The sequence below is a fragment of the Crassostrea angulata genome, chromosome 10 (genome assembly GCF_025612915.1).
Source record: "Crassostrea angulata isolate pt1a10 chromosome 10, ASM2561291v2, whole genome shotgun sequence".
Lineage (NCBI taxonomy): Eukaryota > Metazoa > Mollusca > Bivalvia > Ostreida > Ostreidae > Magallana > Magallana angulata.
Window position 1 is genome coordinate 18,690,743 of NC_069120.1, and position 26,469 is coordinate 18,717,211.

Below are 26,469 nucleotides of genomic sequence, written 5' to 3' on the forward strand. Positions count from 1 at the left end.
ATACAGAAGCTGATATCAGTTAATTTACATGGAAAGAGAACATTTTCCATCATGGTCTCTCTCCCCATCGCCACGAAGGATTATTTATTGCATATGGTATTTATAAACGACATTTGAATCTAGTAGTAATTAATATCTACATATTCTTACATAATTCATTGAGTGTCCCAGGCATTAAGACTCATTTTTAGTAGTTTCTAAAAGTAGAAACAACAGCAGTTTTTTTATTGCTATTCTCGAAAGTTAACTGATTAATAATGTATACCATCTGTTGATTGTGTTGTATATTAACATGTGAAAAAAAGTCATCATCAACGTGTTGCATAATACATACAGAGAGTCGAATCCGGGGCCCTTTACAGAACTGCATTGTACTTGGCGGTTTGTTATAGATCTGATTGATTATAAAGACTATAAGAGCCAATATGTATCTGTCCGGTATACAACATTCACTGTTTGATCGGATCCTGTTATATTCAGCCTGTAATCAGCGACTGACAAAACCAATTCAGCTTCAAGTTTACAAACCAAAGCCTCAATATCAAAAAGTGTTGTTTAAAATTGATTCCCAGCCTTTAATAGTAAGAGCTGGTCACTTTGTTTATGACTAAAACAATAGGTGGAGCCTATTCAGCAAATCATAATGCAAAAACGGAGTGCAAGCGAGCGCGTCATCATGCATGGCCTTTAAAGGTAAGGCACAGCCCTCAAAAGTTTTAGGCTAAGCGCAAGAGCTCCACAAGGCAAGCTGGCGAGTGCTTCAAGAAAAACACAAACATTGCTTTGTTTCAACTATACGAGGGTCAATAAAAACAGATTAATCCATGCATATATATTTTATGTATATTATAATATATTTTCGTTACCCGATTAACAACACGTTTTGTCCTAACGGCGCACGGTAACGTTGAAAACATGACTTCAAGATGCACATTTAGGCTACTAGAAGTACCCAATCTTTATATCACCCTTTCGTACAAAAGACGAATAGGGCCACATATATAAATATTTTAATCTCGTATTGTATTGTAAATATACTTCTGGGCTTTTCACCATGCAATTTAATTCGGTACTGTTTCACTTTCCATTTAATTTGTTTACATTTGTTTGAGGATCATATTTTTAACCGCACGTCTTTTTGTTTACTGAAATAAAATACCAGAACGTCCGATATTCCAAATATTTACAGGACAATAGTATTCTACTGTTTGATGTTCAAATTATAATTACAACTGCCACAACAAAATGTATTACAGTTAGACACAAAGGTGCAAATAATTTTTGACTTATTTTTACCTCCATTGAGCATTTTTACAGCCTGTATTGGCTTTTCCCCCCGAGTAAAAATTAAATTCATACTCTTTAAATATTTTTCGTTGTGCAGTGACGTTCGACGACGTCAGTGTTTTTAGCCAATTTTGAAGAGGACTATCTGTTTTTACTAACTAATATCTGTTCAACAAAACTATATGTACCATCATTATTTGGTACATAGAACAACATGACAATTCTTAGTTTGAGGCTTCAATATTATTTGGTTTATTAAAGTCAATTCTAAATAGAATAAAAAGTAATATACGTAAAAGATCAGTCCATTTGAAAAAAAAGGTATAAAACGTGAATATTTCGAAACTGATCAAGTGCACGAGTCCTTCATAAACAATTCTAACAGGTTTATTCCAACAACAAAAAATCATGTTATATTAAAAAGTAAGGCATCTTTTCTTGTTATCGAAAGTATAGATTTACATGAAAGTACATTACAGTTATGCGAGAACATAGAAGTACATTTTATTACACTGTATAATCAAACGCATACATAATGAGAATTATGTGGTAATTTCCCTTACATTTTTCAACCATAAATTGAGATTATCTTTAATATAGACAAGCTAATATAAGAGTCACAGACGTAAGATCTTGATCGGAATATTACAAACTACACACACACACACACACACACACAATATATAATTTGATAAATAAGACATTGCACTAAGTCTGTGAAAAATTATCAAAATAATTCCAAGATTTACTGTGAAAAATTATCAAAATAAATCCAAGATTACTGGAAAAGCAAAATATCTGTAAAAATAGCTTCCATTATTACGCATCCACCGACAAAGTAAAGAAACCAGGTCTTCTCCTTGGGTAAATCACCTTTTCGAATGAAAACAATCTGAAATTTAAATGAAGCAGGATGAAGCAATGTCCCTTTATTATTTTTGCCATCACATGTCATTCTTTATGATGATCTGAACGATGCCTTTTAATAGTTTTTACAATTTATCTGCGCAAAATCTTTTAAAAGTTGATGAATTTTTTTTCTTCAAATTATTGTTTGTGACAGGGTTGTTTTTATAACACTTAAAGTCTATTATAGCAAGATGGCTTATCAGACCATAAAGGATACTAGATTTTGACCAGTGCATGCACGGGTTGACATTGCATATCGGACATTTTCGAAATAGGTACATCGACACACCTTATTAATGACATTTACATAACAAAGCTATAATCCTACAATAATGCTATTAATTTCACTACATTTTCCTTAGTTTGAATAATCTAACTGTGTCTCGGGAAAGGCCTTCACCCGGACCAGAGACATAAATTATGTCTCTGCCCGGGCATCACCACAGTTAGAATGCCTCCCTTATACCCGTTATGTAGCAGAACGTTGCAGAATCGCTCCGGAACGATTTTGAAGAAAGTTAATGAAGTTGCCTTGAGAATAACAGTCAAATTCATCACAACAAACCTTTTTGAGACTGCAAATACCTTTCAACTAAAAATTTTAATCCAAAGAATTCAACACCTTTTCACCAACGTACACGTATTTTCTTTGTAAAACTGGGTCCGTAGGACATGATTCATTTTTACGATAAAACATATTCTATCTTCACTCTCCTAACAAATGTAATGTAACTTTTTTGTATGTAATCAAATATTCTTTGTCAGCACGAAGACAAAAGTAAGTACTTAGTTTAAATGTATATTTGTTATTTAATACTTTCTCATAAGAAATCATTAATATATATGAACAGAATATATAGCAAAAGTCCAATGAAAATTTACCCATATTTGTATTATCATTTCTAAGTTTATTCATTGTGGAAACATAAACACTAAAATTTCGAGTCTATTATTTTAATATAGTAGTATAGATATTTTTTGCATAATTAGATCGTTTTACATTAATTTTTTTATAGATTTGATATTGTCTAACTCTATCATAGCATGGAAGAATATAATACTCTTAGATTATCAGAAACCTTTTTAGAGATTTTGCTTAAGATTAGTGTTTGGTTGTGTTCAAAGTATATCCCTTTGTGGTTTTGGAATTTCTTCGACATTTCAATAAAATGAATTGAACAATACACTTGTAATGTCGTTTTTTAAATTCGCCTAGAACTTCTAGTAAGATCTAAGGCATCTTTTTAGAATACTAATTTGGATACTAGTATCCTTGTGTGAATAAATTCTGAATTTTTTAGTGATATTTCAAAAATAACCTCTAAAAGGGAAAAAAATATTACTAAAAATATAGCTTCTCCTGCATAAGTGAAATTCTTAAGCGAATGAGTGAAACTTCTGTGAATAAAATAAATCTTCATATTTCTAGATAAAAACCTTACAAAATTCGGCAATTGATATTAATAAGACATTATCAGAGGATAAAATAATACCTAAAAAAGCATTACCATGCATATTTCTACCACAACAAAGCCAATAAGACTTATGCCCAGCATTAGATGCCCCCCGCCATAAGCTCCTAGCTCAATTCCTCGGACGACGCTGAGAATAATGCTTATCTGTAATGTAAATAAATGTAAAAGTTAGAACAATAACAGAATACAATGTGGAGAACGGACTGTAGGCCTTTTTTTAAATTAAGGTGGTCAACTTGTGTTTTTATTATCATACGCAATATTTTACTCAATGTTTTTAAAGTTAAACACCATATTCACACATATAGGAAAATTGTTTTAAGAAATATTATATTATTTTCAATGGTTTAGTGGGCGAACATGATCATTTTATCGCTATGATTAAACTAGTACTTTGTATAAAATTCATAGAATATTATATCTAAGATATTTTATGGTTGACTGATACTTGAATCGCATTACGTCACAAATGGAATTTAATACTACATGTACTTCTATTGGTTTGACTTTTACACAGTTTGTTGAATATCCGGTAACGCTTTTGCTCTTTGCAAATATCGACTGATTAGAAAGAGCAGTTGATTAAAAAATAATATCTAAAACTATCAGAAGTTTAACAATTTAAGGGTCAATAGCATACCCCTCGATTAAATTCAAGCGTCTATCGTGAAAAAAAATGTTTTATCAAATACGTTTATCAAAATGCATACAAATGTATCATCTCATTTATTATAGCTGCAACCTGACATAACAGTGATCGGGGCACGGTTTCTGTAATGGATAAATAACGAGATGGTGTCGAATAGTTTAGAGAAAACATTCCCTCCGAGGGCCGAAGGCCCGAGGAGGGGATGTTTATTCTAAACTATTCAACACTATCGAGTTATTTATCTTACTTAAAAAAATTCCCCCATTTTAGCCTCTAAGAAGCATTGACCAATTCATATATCCAACTGTGATGTCATACAAAAGTATAATTCCAGCAATACCATACACAATAGCCTAACCAAACACACCTTTTTAATCACGGACGAGTGAACAGGTGCGCATGTTATAGAAAAACCATACCGCTGTACTGAGCAGACATAGATTTAGAAGATGATTTTTTTAACGCAAAGTACACACTTGTACAATGTTTATAGTGATCCACAGTTCCTGGAAAGACATGGATACCGTTTGAATGAATGATATTTTAAACTTGCAAGGAGAAAGGAAAAATCAGAATTTTGACGTCAATTAACAGACGATGATTTATCTAAAAAATTGATAGGAGTCTTATGAAGTCATAGTGCGACAATATTTCCTATATTGTTAAACTAATTAGAAGGAGTGATATGGTTCAAGGTTCAAAGAGGAAGTCTAAAAGTTTATGAAAGTGATTTATATGTGATCCCAAATCTATCAAAATTAAGAAAAGGAGATATTTCTGCAAAAAAATTATTCGTGGCTTATCGGATATACATTTATGGATGACAAAATTCTGTTTTATAAATTTGGATTTATGTTGGAAATACACGTTTCAACATTTTTTCAGTTTTCTTTGTTTAATGCCCAGTTGGATATTTGAATATCCAACTGATTGACGGTTGGATATTAAAAATATCCAACTCCTATCAGTTGGATATTTATATATCCAACACCTGCTGGTTGAATAGTGAAAATAAACGTTGACTAAATACAATGGGTGACGTCATAGAAGTTTTTTAATCTTGTTTATGTTAGCTTTCACACCACCATTGGATACAAATTTTGCACATGAATTTATATTTGCTACACATATCTCTCTAATATGAATGTGTAAAACATTGCACATAATACAAACTAATACCAGGTACTTTCTCCATCTAAATTCCCATGCAGAATTTGTTTCTACTAAAGAGCAGGTTTTAGGGGAAATGCCAATGCATGATCTATATGGTTATTGATTTATTCGCAGTTTGACACTCTGTATCCATTATATGAGGGACAGATTTTAAACACATGTTCTGTCACCACGGATCACGGTAACGATCAAAACATGACGTCAAGATGTCGCACGCATTGTTTAGTTTTAGAAATACCCAATTGCATATCGCGTTTAGTCCTTTACAATTTAAAATGCACAATACCATTTTACATCTTGTTTGCTCACATTTGTTCGAAAATCATAAAATAATAATTTTTCATATTTTTCCTTTTTTCCGTTTGTTTTTTCGTTTACAGTTAGGATAACACTGAACGTAAGATAATGCTACTTATATTTACTACATTTTTTTTGGCTGTTTGATGTCCAAAATACAGTTACTGTCACACCCACAAAAAGCATTACAGTTTAACACAGAAGTGCAAATAATTGTTGATATATTTTTTGCAACATTGAGCATTTTAAAGGTTTTTCTCGGCTTTTTTTCGAGTTAGAACCATTTTAACAAGACCTTGGACTTTCGATAGGACGTAACTATCTATTTCTTGTGTCAAAACAAGTTCAAATGACGCTGGTTTCAAGTGAAATATACACATATTGCATAGTCTTAGCTCAAAAGCCAGACAAATCTTGTTGATTTCACAGAGCCTTGGCCGAGCGGCCAGCGATGAAATAGACAGGCCTACGTCACATTGCTGTTTGACACAACTACCTAAAGTTCAAGCTCTTGTTAAAATGGTTCTAAATCCATACTGCTTTTACTCCTCATTGCGCCATGACGTCCGGCGACGTCACCGTTTTAGATCAATTTGGAAGAGGACTTTCTGTTTAGAAACTGATTTCTTTTCAATAAAACAAATGAATCCTGTCATTATTTGGTACATATGATATCCTGACGTTTCAAAGGAACGGCTAAACTGACGTCATTTGAACTTTGACCCGTACTTCAATGACAGGTAGGATTCGTACCTTTCAACATGGCGTCGGAAGGCAGAGGAGTTTGGTTAAATTAGTTTGACTGATTGATTCTCTGCAATTACAGAATAGTTTTATTCTTGAAATTTTAAGTTATGCCTATTAATGGATAACTTTTGCAATTTTAAATTCCGGTATTATGAGATATTTGGGTAGCGTCTGTGAATTTGCTCCGTGGATTAAGTAACGAGCTGTGTGTAAAATAAAACATAATTGATAAAAATAAATTGAGTTATATGTAAAAATTATTGCAATAATAAGTAAGAATGTTCTCTTCATAACTATATTAAAAAACTGGAAATGTAAAATATATTCATGTATGTACCAACTGTAAGACGTATATGTTACTGAATTTGCTGTATCACATGTAGGAAGAAGACGAATTACGTTATTATAACTTGTGTCCAATTCCTTTGTAACAATTCATTTCAATAAAATATGTTCAAAACACATTATGACCCCTCTCTAAACACAGTTATGTGCGTGAGCTAATGCGTAGGGAAAGTGTGGTTATCACCTGAAGGTGAATTCAATAAATACTTACTGCGACCATTATAACAACCAAAGCCACAAAACAGACCTGCAGGCATTTCTGAAAAGAAAGAAAGATAATTCGATTCTTTTTATTTCTAGAGTTAAAATCATTTCGACTGTAATGATATACACCAAGCTGTCGGTGCTTATTTTCATTCTTTAATTTGCTTTGAAAACGATAAACATTTTTACTTCTTAAATCGGGTGACCTTGTGATAATATTGATCATACTGAATTTAGCTTCATACATCCAGGTTTCAAATTCATTGGGAATTGCGATGTGTTAAATCATAGAGCAATGTAGTAGTTACCTCATATAATATTGTTGGTTATGTGCAGATACCCGATGGGCGTGGTCATAATGACACGAGGGAGCGTAGCTCCCGAGTGTCGTTATGACCACGCCCATCGGGTATCTGCACATAATCAACAATATTATATGGGGTAAGTTACTTGTACCATAGTTTACGATTATTCATTATATCTTATTATCATAGTAATATCGGGAGTGCACTTGCCTCTAAACTATACGGTGCCAATGAGTTGGTCTTTATATATGTACATTGTACTTCGTGAATTTCCTAAATGACTTCCTATCCCCGACAAAGATTAATCATTCTTCATTTTTTTTTAAATTCATAGCCCTAATGAATAGATTGACTTCTCATTGTTTTATTTTTATTTCATGTTTGTTCATTTTCCGACTTATAGTATCGATATTTGCTTGAAAGAATTAAACGTATTAACACAATCTTATATTTACGAACCCTAAATTGTGCATTGCTTCAGTTTAAACAATTGAAATTAAATCTAAATTGATGAAGGTAATTATTTTTTTAAAATCTTATTTGATACTCTGTATCAAATTATGTTTTTTAAAAGTGGCTGGAAAAACATGTACATATATATTTTGAACAAAATCAACTAATAAGCAATAAAAAAAAATATTATTTGAGAAATGCATGTTTCGAAACCGTGAATGGAAAATGTCAAATTCGATTGGCTATCGCCATTCACTCTGTCCACAAAACAAGTCTTCTATTCAAACGCTTTCCTATCACGTGACTGACTTTCTATGAAACCTTTAAACAGGATACCCCTATTTCATTTAACACACGTTTCTCTACTTGTCCGCATACATGGAGAGGAATATTAAAATAGAGTCTTCTTGACAAAGCCATTGCCGATATTGTTTTGACTCGAGCTAAAAATGAGATTTAAACGACGAACTAAGTTAGTCGAGTCATTTATCCGTGTTGAGTTTTGGCAATTTTGATCTGGAGGAAGCTCTTACTGTGGAGTATTATGGACGCGCTAAAAACAACTTTGTTGATGTTGTTTTTACTCGAGATAGTGGGCGGAGTTTAAAAAAAAATGTGGGGTATGTACAAATAACCCACACTTTTAACAATAGAAAACTCACCAAGCTATGGTACAAGCACTAGTTCACATTTTAGCTGATGGTCGGGCGAACAAAATTTCTCGTATCGTTCGCTGAAGAAACATGATAGCTGTTCTCGGACGACGTGGAGCAGTCACCTTCATGTCTAGGAACACAAACATCTTCAAAAGTTTGACTATTTATTAGTTGGTGAATCCACGCTCAATCATCAAAGAAAAATGCCAATTTTAAATATTCATTTTGTCGCAATTCTTAGATGTCCTTAAGTGCAGTCATCTTTTGAGGATTTTTATGGAAACCGTAATGACTCTTTCCATCTGACGGCACAATGATTTGTAAAATACTTTATTAATAATTGAAGAGCTGAAATAAGTAAACTGTTTAAAACGTGCGCACAATGTGAATCAAAGAGAAGTATGTTTGTTATCCTAAAGGGACAGCTAGGTTATGTTAGTTGTACCATAGCTTGGCGAGTTTTCTATTGTTAAAAGTGTGGGTTATTTGTGCAAACCCCACACTTTTTTTAAACTCCGCCCACTATCTCGAGTAAAAACAACATCAACAAAGTTGTTTTAGCGCGTCCATAATATTCCACAGTAAGAGTTTCCTCCAGATCAAAATTGCCAAAACTCAACACGGATAAATGACTCGACTAACTGAGTTCGTCGAATAAATTTCATTTTTAGCTCGAGACAAAACAATATCGGCAATGGCTTTGTCAGAAAGACTCTATTTTAATATTCCTCTCCATGTGTGCGGACAAGTAGTGAAACGTGTGTTAAATGAAATAGGGGTATCCTGTTTAAAGGTTTTATAGAAAGTCAATCACATGATAGTAAAGCGTTTGAATAGAAAACTTGTTTTGTGGACAGAGTGATTAGCTGTAGCCAATCGAAATTGAAATTGACATTAACCATTCACGGTTTCACGACATGCATTTCTCAAATAATATTTATTTTTTGCTTAAATTGATTGATTTTGTTCAAAATATATATGTACATGTTTTTCCAGCCACTTTTAAAAAACATAATTTGATACAGAGTATCAAATAAGATTTAAAAAAAATAATTACCTTCATCAATTTAGATTTAATTTCAATTGTTTAAACAGAAGCATTGTACAATTTAGGGTTCGTACATATGAAATTGTGTTAATACGTTTAATTCTTTGAAGCAAATATCGATACCATAAGTCGGAAAATGAATGAATATGAAATAAAAACAAAACAATGAGAAGTCGATCTATTCATTAGGGCTATGATTTAAAAAAAATGAAGAATAATTAATCTTTGTCGGGGATAGGAAGTCATTTGGGAAATTCACAAAGTACAATTACATATATAAAGACCAACGCATTGGCACCGTATTGTTTAGAGGTAGGTGCACTCCCGATATTACTATGATAATAAGATATAATGAATAATTGTAAACTATGGTACAAGTAACTTACCCCATATGATATTGTTGATTATGTGCAGATACCCGATGGGCGTGGTCATAACGACACTCGGGAGCTACGCTCCCTCCCTCGTGTTATTATGACCACGCCCATCGGGTATCTGCACATAACCAACAATATTATATGGGGTAACTACTACATATACGTGTATATGTACACAGTTAAGGAACAGAATTGTATACAATTTTGGTAGCACTGTTCATGAAATGAAGCGAGTAAAAACAAACTGAGCACATAGCTGAGTATACAGTCTCAGCGTGATTTTAGTCAATTTTTTTTGATTAGTGGATTTTTAAAAAAGCTTCTGGAAGTCCCGAACAATTCAGTACGTTACGATAATAAACTGGCGCAAGTATAGAGGTTGTACTGTGTGATGGTCTTCCATGTACGAAAGCCCAGAAAGCTCAATCGAGATTACGATATTCGAAATCTTTATTTAGAGCAGTCTGATGTCGCTAGGATAAAGGTTTTCAGATCCATGATTTGATTGCTTATTTAGATATTGAATCTCAAATTATGAATCTTGAATCTCGTATTTCGAATTTCGAATGATCCATCTGGGCTTTCGTAGCCATGTGCTGTGATATCAGTACTTCACGCTCATAATAAAAATCGGGGAAGTAGTCCTGATCTTGATAAGTTCTATATGCAGTTACCTTGATACTTGGTTAAGGTAATAACTGCTGTGTAAATACGATCAACTTTATCATTCATTATTCGAAGAAGTATAAACTTAAGTAAATCTTTGTTAGACATTATGTATATAGTATCTAAAAAGGACGAATTGATACTCTATTGTACAGTTTACACGATAATACATACCGAGGCGGGCGACTGTTCATAATATATTCCCTCAACATCATTTGGTTTCCCTTTTAATAATCCTGTTTTGTCGTCTGCCATTATTTTTCGGTCATGTGATATTGTTATCACATGACAAAATGGCTGATTCAAAATCAACTGAGGTGGATGCGATATATTATGATGTTTCCCCGTATATTGTAAGTTTAATTTTCATGCTTATCATTTCGTGTTTTCATCAAATTGTTTGAATTTGTTTTCTTATTAAATGTTGTACAGTCCGAACCATTCATTCAACGTAGAAATTATGTTACGTCGATACCGATCATTTAAAATTCACTTGGGGGGTATTGACTGTCAATTCGTTATGAAAAATAAACTTTCTTGAGAAATGGATTTAAACAATATTAATTACAAAGAAGTAGACACATTTGTTTAATAAAGACATGATTTAAAATTTTTAAAAATCCTTAAAGCTTTCGTTTTCCTGTTGTTTCAGATTATACTTCTTCGAATGTTCAACTTCATTGTACTCTTGATGGCAGTGGTAATTATTTCCTTCTTATCATTTACATTTTCAAGATCATTGCTATTAAAAACCTATCAAATATAAGAAAGTAATACATGTATTTATTCAAAGGTCACAATTTTGGTCAAAAATTATTTTTTCGATTTTAATGTTTACAATGCCTCAGTACGGCATTTTTAATGGGCAACCAAAATTTGAGTGTCATTTGTTGAGTTATAAACGAGCTACAGAGCTTACAATTCTTCGCTATGTAACAAAGCTTTTGTTTATATTTCGAATGTTGAGTTGAATAATCCAGTTTGACACCTAAAATGAATGTGTTAGGAACTGTTTTTTATGCTTAAAATGAATAAGATATACAAATCTCAATGTTTCAAAAACTTTATCGTTTGTTATTGTATTAAAACATCTTCACAGAGAGTAAGCTAAATTTGACAATGTCATCAATTTTATCTGCAGGTATTTGAATAAAATAAAGTGCAGTGAACAAGAACAAATATTACATACTTAATATAGTTATTACCTTACCTGAGCTGAAGGATCAATTGCACTTTTCTGATCAAACTTTGTCCGTTGTCTGTCGTCGTTGTCATTGTAATGGTTGTATAAATTTTCTCACACTTCGTCTTCTTCACCATACGCTGAACCACTGGGCCATTTCCAAACAAAAAAAAAAACTTGGGGTAAATCATTAGGGGAAGGATTTCAATTTTGTCACAATGAAGGGTCAAATCTTTTTTAAAGGGACGATAGTTTAAAATTATTAAAAATTTGCTGGTATTTTTCATATATCTTTTTAAAAAAACCCTTGGTCAGAACAAAGGGGCATCGTATCCGTTCTACACTCTATGAAATATGTATAAATGATACATTATTATATATTTAAATATAATATAAATAATGTATTATTTATATATATGTCATAGAGTGTACACTCAGTGTAGAGCGGGTACGATGCCCCTGTGGTCAGAATAGCTGTAACTTGTGTGGAAGCATCTCTTCAGGTAGGGTTAAGTCAAATTTGTTCAAAGCATAATCCTCTGAGGTAGGGTGGGTCGCAATGGGGGTCAAATTGTTATACATAGGAATGTACAGAAAAAAATACTTTCAAATACCATTAGGCCAGACACGCTGTAACTTGTGTTGAAGCATCCTCAGGTGGTGTTTGAATGCGGGTCAAAGTTATATAGATATAAACAGAGAAAAATCTTTCAAAATTTTCCTCTAAAACACAAATTGGTCAGAAAATCTGAAACGTGTGGAGACAACTTTAGGTAAAGTAGATTCAGATTTGTTTCTGTTTGAATCATGCTTCACGGGGATAGAATGAGGCCTTAGTAGGGCGAGGGGGGAGGGGCTGAATATTCATATTAGAAATAATTATTTGATTATTCTCAAAATCTCAACTCAAATGTTATAATACAGTGACGTCTCAAAACTAATGCAACCCCCTCCCCCTTCCCCCCTCCCCCGTCATTGTCACTCAGCAAACTTTCTCGGTTTTTCAAACTGCTTTAATAAAAAAAAAACTATAAAGGACATTTTTAGGGATGTTCATGTTCAAGTATTAAGCATTATTTTTTATATTATTTTACATGCTGTATATACTTTGTGTATATGATAAAGTTTATCATCATTTTGTTATTAAATGACCGTTTCGATTCAACTATGTGTTTAGTCCATCATTTTAAAATCAAACAAGGCAGAAACATTCAGAAAGAAGAGTTGACAAAAAGGACATTTACTTGAAAGGACTTTATTTGATATGGTGAAATATCTGTCCCTAATATTAAGCAAGATTTGATTAGTATCGTATAAAGATAGGTAATCACAGATTACAAAGCTCAAAGACGAGGCATTACCTTTATGAGGCACCTGAGACCACTTTTATCATATTATATGAATCACAGTTAATGATCTAGGATATTCTTGGATACTGTTTTGACACAATATCGTATATCATATGTTAAAAAATTGTATGATAATCATATCTTCTTTTATACAATATTATAAGATACAATGTTTATCAAAAAAATGATATAAAATATAATACTGCATCTAATTATACCTACAACATTTATCATTAAATACAATATAATACAGTAACTATAATAAATAATGATGAAATATGATATTGTATCAAAAAATGTGACTTTGTATCGTTTTATACATTATTCTATTTAATCACATCATACAATATCAAAATATCTTATTTATAATGCAATATAGTATTATATGATACTATATCATATCATAAATTACATCACAATATTGTATCAGAATATTATAATGCATAATATAGTATGATATTATATTGTATGATATTGTATCATATTTGATACATAATATGGTTCTGTATCATATGATACAATATAATTTGAGAAACAATTATATCATATCATATGTTCAATATCATTTGATATAGAAATATATTATGTAATACAATATCATATTATACAATATCATAGGATACAAGATTGTATCATTTTACACATGTACACTAATTTGATACAGTATTATGTAAAACAAAATCATATAATACAATATCGTATCGTATTATACAATATAATATAATACATATCATATTATACAACATTATCATATCATATGATATAATATTATATGTAACAATATCATATAATAGAACTTCATGTTATATTATACAATACTCTACATAAGAATATCATAATACAATATCTCATCATAATGTACAAAAAAATTGATACAATATCATAAAGTATCATATAACTTTTTACAATATTATGGATGATATTATATTGTATCAAATAAAACAATAGTTTTAGATCAACTATGCAAGTTTTAAATAGTGCTATTACCTATTAAACATGTGGCTTGTTCCAAAAAACTAAACCTCATCCAGCATCTGAAATCTTTGGCTCAGATTCAGCATTCAAGCCTGTCAGGTGCACTAGTATCATAAGACGCACCATCCAGGCAAGTTTGGTGAAGTTAAGACCAGTAATCACTAAGACAGGACAAGTAATAAGTTAGATACAGGACCTGCAACAAAAACTTTAACCAGGCCCGGACGCCGACACCGAGGGAATAGTATAAGCTTCTCCCAGCTTCGTCTCGGTGAGCTAAAAATCAAATCTTCATAAATTCTTGTTTTTAGTCAACATTGTCCATAAGGTGTGACGTCACATTGACTGGCGTTGCTCAGGTTAGGGATCTGGCCCGTGGGCCTCTTGTTTTACAATCTAATCAGCTCGGGCGGTTAATTGTTTATATAGATAAGAGTGATCATAGAATAACGATAAAGCATCGGTTTTCTCATGATAAAGGAGGAAATGCTCATTGAATTTAGAGTTATGATTTAAATGTGCACTAAATCTGTATTCATTTTAAGGACTTAACACTTTTACTCGGTTCTTTATGTTATCTTTACACTTACAACATCGGTCTCAAACCGGAAGTAAATCTAAAACACTACATACAGGTGGACGTAAATGCTTGAACGAGTGTTGACGTTGGTACCCGGAATTGACAATTTATTTCGTATTTGGTGTTTTCATATATTCTTTTATGATTCATGAATAAGAAAATAAGAAAGAATATATAATCTTTATTTCTAGGTGTCCTTAGTGATATGTATTGTGCAAGGAAAAGAAAACAACACATACTACTTACTAGCTGCAAATACGGGAAGTATGTAAATATAACGTTTTACTCACACACAAGCGGAAGTTTGTTACTTTACTCAATCTGCTTCCACTACTTTTTGCCTAATATTTCGAATGCCATAAATACCTTTGTTACCAAACTACGTTTTTTCACTAGAATGAAGAAAAAGATCAGATTATCTTTTTTGAAATGCCCCCTCTACCGCTACAGGTTTCAATACTCAACCAAAAATAGAAAATCTTCGAGGATTTTGCAGCAACGTTGAAAAACTGTGCGATGTGATACGAGTAATTCCGAATAGAGAATTCCAATTAAAAATCTCCATTAGAATATTGTTTCCGTTCATGATAATTTCTCCGGGTAAAAATAGATGAAATGTCAATGAAGAAATCTATGATTTCCCCCCATATATCGATTTCAGTCGTACTTCTTTGACATGCAGATATGTGTGTTTTCGTTAAAATTCGTCAAAAAGTGAGGGAAGCAGAAACCTTGGATATACTTTAAAATCAAGTTGTCTTATTTTACAACAAAATCTGGCATTTAGTTCGTTCCCCAGACATTTAGTTTTTGATGCGTCAAGCCGCTTGATAACGCACTTGTTGTATATTTGCATAATCCGTACTGTGTGAATAGGGCCTGTTTGGGAGGGTAGCAGTTGAAATTGACACCCCGAGAAAACCATTTTCAACCGACGCGAAATGTAGGTTAACAATGGTTTTCGAGGTGTGTCAATATATAAATAGTGCCTGTTTGGGAGGGTAACAGTTGAAATTGACACCCCTCGAAAACCATTGTCAACCGACGCGAAGCGGAGGATGACAATGGTTTTCGAGGGGTGTCAATTTCAACTGTTATCCTCCCAAACAGGCACTATTTATTTTGTTATACTGAATGTCTTAATTTTAAAGAAAACTTAACTGCTTTTACATAGGAATAATGTGAATTCTACGGCGAACCGTACGCGCATAATTTTCGCGCATGTAACAATTTTTAATGCTACCCGTTGCTAAGTGCGTTGCTAACGCTGAGGGTAATAGAACGGATTATGAATTTCGTCTAAACCAATCAGATTTCAGTATTTAACATGAAAGAATAACAAATTCAACTGTTACCCTCTCAAACGGGGATTATTTATTTTATTATACTGATTGTCTTAATTCTAGAGAAAATTTTACTGCATTATTTAGAAATAACGTGAATTTTACGGCGAACCGTACGTGCATACTTTACGCGCATGTAACAATTCGTTTTATTATACTTTCATGTTAAATACTGAAATCTGATTGGTTGAGACGAAGTTCATAATCCGTTCTATTACCCTCAGAGTTAGCAACACGCTTAGCAACGGGTAACGCAACAAATTGTTACATGCGCATACATTATGCACGTACGGTTCGCCGTAGAATTCACGTCATTTCTATATAAAAGCAATTTAAAAATTCTCTAAAATTAAGACATTCAGTATAATAAAATAAATAGTGCCTGTTTGGTAGGATAACAGTTGAAATTGACACCCCTCGAAAACCATCGTCAACCTCCGCTTCGCGTCGGTTGACAATGGTTTCCTCGGGGTGTCAATTTCAACTGTTACCCTCCCAAACGGGCACTATTTATATATTGTGTTACCCGTTGCAAAGTGTGTTGCTAACGCTAAGGGTAATAGAATGGATTATCAACTGCGTGTAGACCAATCAGATTACAGTATTTAACATGAAAGTATAATTAAATAAACTGTAACCTGATCATTTAAGAATTCAGCGCTTATATTTAAATTTTCATACTTATGTCTATTTGTATGAAACATTTTTATCGCCGCTATAAAGATATTATTTACTCTCTTAGGGATATGAAACATACGTAGAAAAGCCATATTAACATGTTATTTAGTTAGCTGCCACGACAATAAATAAAGTGCCAGAAAGACAATGGGTGAATAAGGCGTATAAAATGCCCAAATGAGGAATGATTAGATACCGCAAAATTAAAATATAATTGAATCTGATTAATTTTTTTAATAATCATTAAATAATTAACAGTTTATATTTAACATAACATCGCTTTGTAACCTTTAATTATTCTAAATACGTGTCATAGGTCGATTTAAACTGGCGTATGTGTGTCAATACTTCCAAATAGTGTCCTTTTATAACTTCAATGCCCTTTCTTTTATAGAGTGGGTCTGAGCTCCATATTTTTGACATAGTCTAAATTTGGTTTAATGGAATTTAAACTGATTTTCATCAACAAAAATGTGGAGAGATAACTCACTATACTTTAAAATTTTCATTTTGTAGCCAAGCAATTGAACGTTCTAGTAAAATAATAAAAGTCCGTAAAACCGTGGCCAGTGTCTCATATTGCATTTAAACAACGATCTTTGTTGTAAATGAAATGGCTCAGTGGTTAGAGCACCAGACATTAGGTAAATTTATAGAACTTGGGTTTTTAGGTTGTGGGTTCGATACCACCAAAATATTTCAAAGTGAATATAGTAAAAAAAAAATACCCTTTTGTAAACTTGTATCATAACATTCCAAATATATTTAATTGAAAAATGTTAATTTTAGGAATTGTATTGTACGACTAAACCAAATGGGCAGTTGCGTCATCTTATAAAAAAGTTATTCCCCCATCCTTTTTTTCTGGAGAAAAATCTTTATTAAGGGGTAGATGTAAATTAATGATTATTTTTCTAAAGTACATATCAAATTGGTTATGTAAGATTGAAAGTCTTATTTAATCCAACAAAAATAAATTAGTCGAAGACGTTTATCATGTTTATATTTGTTCTCAAAACACATGAATTATCAAAGTGTATTCCGCATGGAAAATTGAATGTCGCAGATTTCCAATGCAAACATAATGGGAAATATACACTGAATGTAAATATATGGAGTTAAAGCCCGAAAATTCATATTAGAAAAAATGTGCATAATTATTCAAATAAAATATAATCAATAAAATCAACTCCCGTGAGTCAGTACTTTGATTTATATATTGCCCGCTTTCATGAATGCTATAAATTTCATCACTCTTATAATAATTGACGTTTTATGAGAGAGTTCAAGAGTTTATTAGTGATTTTAATTCGTTGTTTTTGAAATAAAATTTATCTTTCAGTCAGTGGCATAGTCTGCCTCGTTGTGGTAAGTATCTTTTTAGAGTCTTACATAAAATTGAGCGTGTCATTTCATTTTATTATCGATGTGACATGATTTTTTTGTAATTCTAATATCGGTATTTTTCATGTGAAACAACAACTGTGTTGTTAATTAAACACCAACATTTTTATCAATGTAATGAAAGTTTGAAGTAATAAAACAAAAGCAAAGTAAATTAAATAGAACGAAGAATGTCAGTCTGTTAAAGGAGTGGTTATTTCTGAGTTCTTTTGCAGAACTGGTGGTACAAGTCAGGTGATCTAGTAAGTATGCACTAGTATAAAAATTTACTGTGTACGAAAATGATTTATTGATCCATCTCTCTCTCTCTCTCTCTCTCTCTCTCTCTCTCTCTCTCTCTGTGATAATCTTTACAGGAAGCAACACGTTTTTTCTTGGCTAAAAAATAATCTAGTTCACAGTTGCTACCTATCCTTACTTTGTCAGCTTAAAGGGACGAAGTAAAAAAAATCTAGTACGTAAATTTTTAGGAAAAATCTTCGACCATTCTAAAAAAGAATACCTTAGAATTGAATTTACTGTCAGTGAGTTACTTATTAAAAGCAATTAAGGACAGTAAAGTCTTACCGAACCAAGAAGCTAGGTGTTTCTCGCATGTCATGAAGGTGTAAGGGGTCATAAAACATTATTTTTGACAACCAAATTTTTATCAGTAAAGGTTTTTCTGGTGTATGGTGGATACACCAGAAAAACTTGTACATTATCATAATCCAATGAGTCCAAGTTTATTTGCCAAGAAAATTGAACAAGTCATTGCATTAAAGGTCGTTTATTCAATGAATTACATTTGTATTGTTTTAAATTGAAAACAACAGAGTAAATAATAAAAAACCATTGAATAAATGACAGTGACCCTGTTGTGCGCAAAATTACAGACTATCAAACAACCTGGGTAACTTGACCATGGGGTGTTAATGGATATACCCCCTGCATGCGTTCATCTGCTTATTATACATTTATAATGCCAGCTTGATTTACAAAGAGATATAAAGTTGAAACATACATCCTAATTACAAAATTTTTCCCAAAAATGTTTTTATTTACAATAAAATTAGTTTTACGACCTCTTCAATTATTTAAAAAATGTAATGTTGCCATATCATAATTAAATTATTTGTTAACAAGCAAATAAAAATCGTATGACTCAGAAATCACATCATCAATCAGGATATCTATACAATGAAGTAAATATTAGGAACGCATCACACACTCAAACACTTCTTTATTGAATAACATATACATGTACATCCACATTTTTACAAAACTGGTTTTTTTATATGTGAAAAAAGAAATACGTATGTGTTCAATTGACGTTGATAAATTATATCTTTTTTCTTTTGAGCTTGGTGAAATTGGACAATATTGTTATCTTACCTAAAGCATTACTTGTTGTCAACGAAAGTTTAGATATTTTTTGTCGGGAGTGGATGCGTTGCAATTTACATTCACACGATATACGCTCAAAATAACACTTTATCAATATATAGGTTTATGCACCTCTTCAAATTATGCGACCTTGATAACGTCTCCACAAAACAGGATATCGTATTGACGTATACATGTGCTTGTCTGGACAATGCACACTTACTTATGTGATTAATTGGGGTTTGTTTTTTGAGGTGCTAAGGGGTCTGGTTGAAACCACGCCTAAACGTTTCTTTTTAATAACAATGTAGGACACTGTTGGATCAGAGTTCTTACTGAGAAACTACATGTATTTTGTGCGCTTTTGTATATCGATGACGTTTTTCTTGAACTTGAATGGTTATTTAAGAATAAATCAATGCTGCTGCTAACTGCTTTTATCATGCATGAAGTCTCTAATATCATTATAGGTTTGAAATCGGCAAAAATCAAAGTCTATAATCTCTTAGTACCTTTGAAGTTTAGTGGTCAAAACTATTACCATTGGAAATAAATTTTATCATTGACAAACGTTTCAATATATAATGCACAATGTGAATGTGCATGTAAAGTACATGTGTATTACACATATATCACATTGTATACTTAGTATAATAGTTTTTTCATCGCTCGTGTGATGTTGGTTTGAACATATTTTATTGCATAAGCATATACAAATGGTTCGAACACAAGTTCTTACAACTTATGAGGTTCTTGCCAAGTATAACAATTTACAACTGTATAGTAGTTTAGAATGGAAAGTACATAGAAATGGATATTACTGATATAGTTAAGTTATTGAACAAACGTACATGTAAAAACAGTTCTGTTGAATTTGGTCTAGGCGGTAAAATTGAAATTACGAGAATCTGCCACAATCTCTTATAAATCTTTAAACAGCTAAAAAAAATATGTTGGTTTAAATTGATTTTCAGAGATTCGTCTCCCCACAAAAGTAAATGACAATTAATAATGTTAATTTGATTTAAGTTCAAAAGGTTTGAAAACAATTTATTTCGTGCATTGGTATAATTTTTACAATCAAAAAACAAATGATAAGAATCTTCTGGTAATCCACGTTGGCAATTAGGGCTTTCAATGATATTTTTTCTGAAAAGGTCGAAGTTTAAGATACAGTTATGTCTAAGTTTTGTGTGTATGATATTAAGTCGTCTCTTGCCGAAGCAAAAAAAGGACGGAGGTTTAATTTGGTTTAATTGAATACTGCTTTTGAAACCTGTAAAGGAGGAATTGTTTCTGATAAGTAAACTTAAACTATTCCATTTATTGATCGTGTCAGGAACAAACGATTTCTTGAATATTTCTAGTCTACATTTTGGAATAGTACAGTCTTCTCGATTGCGTGTATTGTAATTCGATTCTAAAGTCCTGATAGAAGGGAAAATTTCTTTTAAATAATCCGGTACCAAATTATTATGAATTTTACATGTGATGTTACAATTATTTCTTCAAAATGTATTAATTCAACCAATTTCTGGGTTTCAGGGACCTGAGAAGTATTGGTACATATTCCTCGTGGGTACTGTAATACTATTCCAGTGCATTACGACAGACATTTTTGTTTATCGCGTGTTACCCCCTCCAGAACCAACTAACGCCCCCTACCATCCAAGTGTCAGACCCAGAAATTTCACTATTAACTGGTTCAGTCTTCTAGAAGCATCTACCAAACCGCACTTTGGTCTCGACGATATAACTACAGCGCCCTCTAGATAGATTGTTCCAGAACCAGGCTTGAAAAAAGAATGCCAAACAACTAAATTCAATTTTTATTTGTATATTGTATATGGATCTAAAACAAGTTGCCTTTTCAAATATTTTGTGTTTTGTTAATGGTAAGAAATGACTCTTTCGTATATGTATTGGCGGATTTTATCTAGTATGCTTGGTGAGTTTATTTATGTGACTGGCACTGTTGTTAAAGGTAACGCGGAGACTGGTTAAACTACACAAAAGATATGTTTCTTGAATTTACTTTGATAGTGTGACACATTTATAGATCACGTGTCATACTGTGGGTGTTTTCTAAAAGTGACGCATTTCATTTTTGCGCCTCCGTTTATTCTTCGTTATTTTCCGCTACTAGTGTTGGTTATTTTAATCATTCCAAGTCGATGATCTGTAAAAAAAAGAAGAAAAAATCAACGATGTGATATGATAATTGTGCTTGTTTCCTAATTATACTTGCTTGTATTTATATATTTTTTGTTTGTTTTTCAATCAGAATCGACTTAGATATATGAATATCAAAAAGTAATTCCTTGTCGACCTGGATCTGTTTTGTTTTATTTTGCAAATATATTTTTATGAAGTGACGTTCATAACGAGGTAAAACACTTTCATAACATTTTATCCAAATCATATGCATGCCCAAAGGTGGTATGACCTATGACAAAAGACACTTCTGTAGAAAGAATATCTTACATTGTTACTGTTTAATCACAATTGAAGCATGTAACAATAAAGGGGCGGTGCTAGGCCCCAATCAGGCACATGGCATGGGTTTTTAATAGTGGGGCTTTTGACTCATTTGTCTATCAGCCCCATTAGCAATTCGAGAAAAAGTAAATTTTTTTTTACTTATTTAAAGAGGTCCTGTTTAACATAAGCACTGAATTAATGATAGTGTCATTTACAAAAATTTAGATTATTGGAAATTAAAATTTGTACAAATTTTGATTCCCAATAATCAACTTTTTGGTAAAAAAGTTGAAGCACAATATAATCTAGATTGTTGGCATTGATCAAATATGAGGCAACGCAAGACTCCAGCCATCGGATCTCATTAACACATAATTTTTCGTTATCATCTTTTTAAAAAAACCCAGAAATGGTAATGCTTTATACAACCAATATTAAATGTGTTGTAAATAAAAGTAGGATCTGTGTTTATTTTTTGATGTCCATTTAAATTATTTAGTACAATACCTTGGCTGTGAATCAATACCAAACTGTACTAGTATTCGAAATTGAACAAAAATTGGCCGGGTGCCATCAGTAAAAACAAAGACTGGCTGAATATTTTCCCGCCATGTGAATAATATGACAAAACAAATACAATCTTTTTTTACATATTTTTTTTACTTTATTAATTTCTTAGATATTTTTTTTCTATAAAAAAGGTGCTTTAATTATTCATATTTCAGCCTCCGAGTCGTGAAGATTATATACATTGTAAATATAGTTAAGAAGGAATAATTTTGTGGGAAGATAATTATAGTTGGGATATTATAAAACCCCTTTAGCTTTATCAAATTTGATTTGCTTACACTCCGACCACCATTATTACTTCATATTACTAAAAATGATTTCTGATTTCTTTAAGAAATGTGTAATTTACTTTTATACTAATTAATTGAAACAATGATGCGCTACCTCATTTCATTTTGGGTTGGGCATTTTAATAATATAAATGAATTTATAGAATCAATAATGCAGACCTACCAGAACATGTCATTATATCACGGGAAATTCCACATAAAATGTACTTTAAAATATGTGACATTCCACTTTAAAACCTACTGAAATAATTCCGATACCTATGTTCAATCTAATGTCAAAGTAAAGGTGATGAAAATACTATATTTCATTTTTAGATAAATTCTAGGCAATAAGAATATACATTTTTGTATTTCATTTGTGTCCTAGAAAACTATGATATCTGCTGTTGTTGCTTCCAAGCTTTCGTTATGAAGCATCATTGAAAGAAATCATATCTCAAATTCCAGACATTTACAAGATCGTTACATTACTGTCTGAGAATATGTGAAGTAAAAATAAATAGCGAGATCAAATTTAATTTTATTCCATTAACACTTATTCTAGTATAAACCTCGGGAACTTATCCAGATAACAACAATTCAATTCGAGAATTAAGTCATTCTTAGAAAACAGGAATATAAAATACCGATTCTTTTCTTTTAATGTATGGGTATTCTTAAGAAGTTCAGAAATATAACCTCATACATGTATGTGATTTTACAATGCTCATTGATGAGATATAATGCTTTATGTCTTTCAAAATATTGTCCTTCCTTGCATATTTTATTTTTCATTTAAATTCTGCAATATGAGTAAGTCGTCACATTCGTACATTAGTATTTCAAAGAAAAATCAAGTAATTATACATATGTAAAATGAACACTTAGAAAAATAAATCGGTTTAAACATTTCATAAAGTTACATGTTATTGCTCTTAAATTGAACACAAATACTTCGTCTTTTATGTAGAAATTAATCTCAGTTTCAAAGAAAGAAGATATGTAAATATGTGGAATTTGCCTCTATGAGGGGAGATAAGATACTGTTATATTGAAATATCTACAAATCTTATAATTTTTCTTAAAACTATTGAAAAGATTGTATATTCAACAAAACGTCGGTTTGTACACCCTAAGAATGTTAAATATTTAGAAAAGGTTGATTTACATAAGCGAATGCGTGTCAAAACCTCCAAATAGTGGCAATTTTAGAACGTCAATGCTTTTTTTTTTATAGAGTGGGTCTGAGTTCCATATTTTTCTCATAGTCTAAATAAGGTTTAATGGTAATCAAACCGATTGCAATCCACAAAAACGTGGAGAAATGACCCACTATACTTTTAAAATGTCATTTTGTATCCCAACAATTGAACGTTTTAGAAAAATAATAAAAGTCCGTAAATTCGTGGCCATAGTCTTAAACAGCATTTAAACAACACACTTTGTTGTGACTGAAATGGTCAGTGGTAAGAGCACCAGGCATCATTTAACTTTATGGAACTAGGGTTTTTTGGTTGTCGGTTCGATACCATCAACACTTTAGGATCTATTTTTTCTTATCTTTTGTTAAAATATTCTATACTAAATATAATTAGAAATTTTCCTTTTGTAAACTCATAGAATAACTTAATTGAAAAAAAAAATTGAAATTGTTTTAACGACTGAACCAAATGGGCATACACATGTAATCTATCTTATTCCCCTATCTTCTTTATGTTTAAAATTTTATTTCATCAGAGACGGAAATTTCGGATAAGATTAAATTTTTGCAGACAGAAAAATCAACTAAAGTCACCCTAATTTTTTTTATGATATACCTGTATCTGTTTTGTTCAATTTGGAGTCTTAACTTGGAAATTTTAAATTTACGTAAATGCTTTATGTTTGTCAGAGTTTTTAACTTTTTTAATCAAAGACAGTATATTTCATACTCATTTTAAAAGAAGTTACACTTGACGCTAAGAACACTGACGGCCAAGTCTGACATCAGACGATTAAAGGCAATTATTTTTGTGTCAAATATTTTTTCTACATTTTTAAAAACAATTTTAGATATCATGTAGCTTAAACATTAAGAGAATCTTCTCGTCGAAATTGTGACTTTTAAGGCAGTTTTAATCTATAAATGAGAATTGTAGAAACTGAAGTAAAAAAAGGTTATTCCTGTTAAACCTGCGAAGTGCGAAGGTTGTTTTTTAATATTTTTTATGTGATGACACCTTGGACCATATTGACAAAGCCTCCGTAAATTCCGCAGAATTTCTCGGGCGGCGTTCTCCCACTTATTACTTTCAGTACTGTCACGATATCGGTTTAAAGGTGTAAATAAAAAAATAAAACTAGTTTTATATTGTAGTTTCAACACCGCACATAATCATTTTACTATTTTCAAAAAAAAAATCTGTGATAAACATGGATGAGTGTAAAAAAAACCAACTCATTATTTCATGAAATGAAATATGAATATAATTCAGCAACATCTTAATTATGGTGAATGGTCTAAACCGTATAATGTCTAGCCCTGTGGCTGCGCTGATTTTGTTAGAATTCTGAGGGACTGACTGGTGGCTGAGCTTGTAAGGGCTTGTAACGACAACCAGATAAAAACTTTTTTGAAGTTTTGGAAGAAGGAAAAAGTGGCATGGGACAATGACAATGACAATGAACTTTATTATACTTTCATGTTAAATACTGAAATCTGATTGGTTTAGACACAGTTGATAATCCATTTTATTACCTAATCAAAGGGACTTTGTTGTTTTATTACAGATTAAATATTTTCGTCTATTTTGTATGTGTATTCAGATTTGAAAGTGATCTATTGATTGTCGGTCAATAGACTGCGATCTATTAGACCGCCGGTCAATAGACTGTGATCTATTGGACAGCCGGTCAATAGACTGCGATCTATTAGACCGCCGGTCAATAGACTGCGATCTATTGGACCGGCAACGTATTTTAGAAAAAGTTTAATTGCTACAAGATTAAAAGATAAGTTTATTATGTTTATTTTACTATTGTTCTTAAAATTTATCTTTTAGATCATCTTGACATTGATTAACAATGACCTGAATGCATAATGGTATGAAAACCTTATGTTATTTATAATTGTGAACACAAAATACTAAAAACGGAATTAGGTAATGAAACAATTATTTAATGCCTAAACAGTCAATAGAATTAACTGGCCTCGGGCAATAGATCATACTGAGCTGTTCCCTGCACCTCGGGAAAAATATTCGGGTCTATCGACTGCTCAAGCATTAAATAATTTCATATTAAAAAGAACAAAGAATACCAATGCATGTTAAAGGGGTGGTTATAATTATTTCTTGAATCGTGGGCGGCATCTGTGCACCAAAAGGCACGAATTGATGAAATCTTATGCATATAAATATTGTCGTATCACATTTAATCTAACAATTCTATTGCTGTGCACTTGACATTAGAAAAAGGTTGGGGAAAAACTTACCCTAGGATGAAAAATCAAATCATATACCGGTATGTTAAACCTACATGTATGTATACAAAAACATGGCACGAACCTTGTTTACATAACAAAGAATTGTTAGGTCTGTATATTGCTTGTAACTCTACGACCGCCACTTAAATTTTGGTTGATCGTTAGAAATGCATTGCTAAAGTATTAAGAAAATAAAAATAGAAAATTAAAATTCGACC

General features: G+C 31.8%; 2 protein-coding genes across 2 annotated transcripts; one reads left to right on the plus strand and one right to left on the minus strand.

Annotated features, from left to right (window-relative positions):
- Positions 1-1,652: 1,652 nt before the first annotated feature.
- LOC128167146 (uncharacterized) lies at positions 1,653-10,850 on the minus strand. The gene is made up of 4 exons (XM_052832694.1): positions 10,766-10,850; positions 7,094-7,141; positions 3,705-3,815; positions 1,653-2,179 (listed from the first exon to the last, which is right to left on the minus strand). Exons 1-4 carry the CDS (start codon positions 10,844-10,846, stop codon positions 2,066-2,068), a joined length of 354 nt encoding a protein of 117 aa, XP_052688654.1. The 5' UTR covers positions 10,847-10,850; the 3' UTR covers positions 1,653-2,065.
- Positions 10,851-10,872: 22 nt separating this feature from the next.
- LOC128167145 (uncharacterized) lies at positions 10,873-22,018 on the plus strand. The gene is made up of 6 exons (XM_052832693.1): positions 10,873-10,944; positions 11,244-11,291; positions 14,870-14,942; positions 18,042-18,067; positions 18,319-18,345; positions 21,014-22,018. Exons 1-6 carry the CDS (start codon positions 10,885-10,887, stop codon positions 21,242-21,244), a joined length of 465 nt encoding a protein of 154 aa, XP_052688653.1. The 5' UTR covers positions 10,873-10,884; the 3' UTR covers positions 21,245-22,018.
- Positions 22,019-26,469: the final 4,451 nt, after the last annotated feature.

What these genes read in the sequence shown, in the direction of transcription:
- LOC128167146 (XM_052832694.1), bottom strand. Translation starts at nt 10,846, where the DNA reads ATGGCAGACGACAAAACAGGATTATTAAAAGGGAAACCAAATGATGTT. An exon ending in ATGAACAGTCGCCCGCCTCG is followed by an intron (nt 7,142 to 10,765) that starts GTATGTATTATC and finishes CTTTCTTTTCAG; the next exon opens with AAATGCCTGCAGGTCTGTTT. An exon ending in TTGTGGTAGAAATATGCATG is followed by an intron (nt 2,180 to 3,704) that starts GTAATGCTTTTT and finishes TTTAAATTTCAG; the next exon opens with ATTGTTTTCATTCGAAAAGG.
- LOC128167145 (XM_052832693.1), top strand. Translation starts at nt 10,885, where the DNA reads ATGGCTGATTCAAAATCAACTGAGGTGGATGCGATATATTATGATGTT. An exon ending in TTGTACTCTTGATGGCAGTG is followed by an intron (nt 11,292 to 14,869) that starts GTAATTATTTCC and finishes CTTTATTTCTAG; the next exon opens with GTGTCCTTAGTGATATGTAT. An exon ending in ACTAGCTGCAAATACGGGAA is followed by an intron (nt 14,943 to 18,041) that starts GTATGTAAATAT and finishes TTTATCTTTCAG; the next exon opens with TCAGTGGCATAGTCTGCCTC.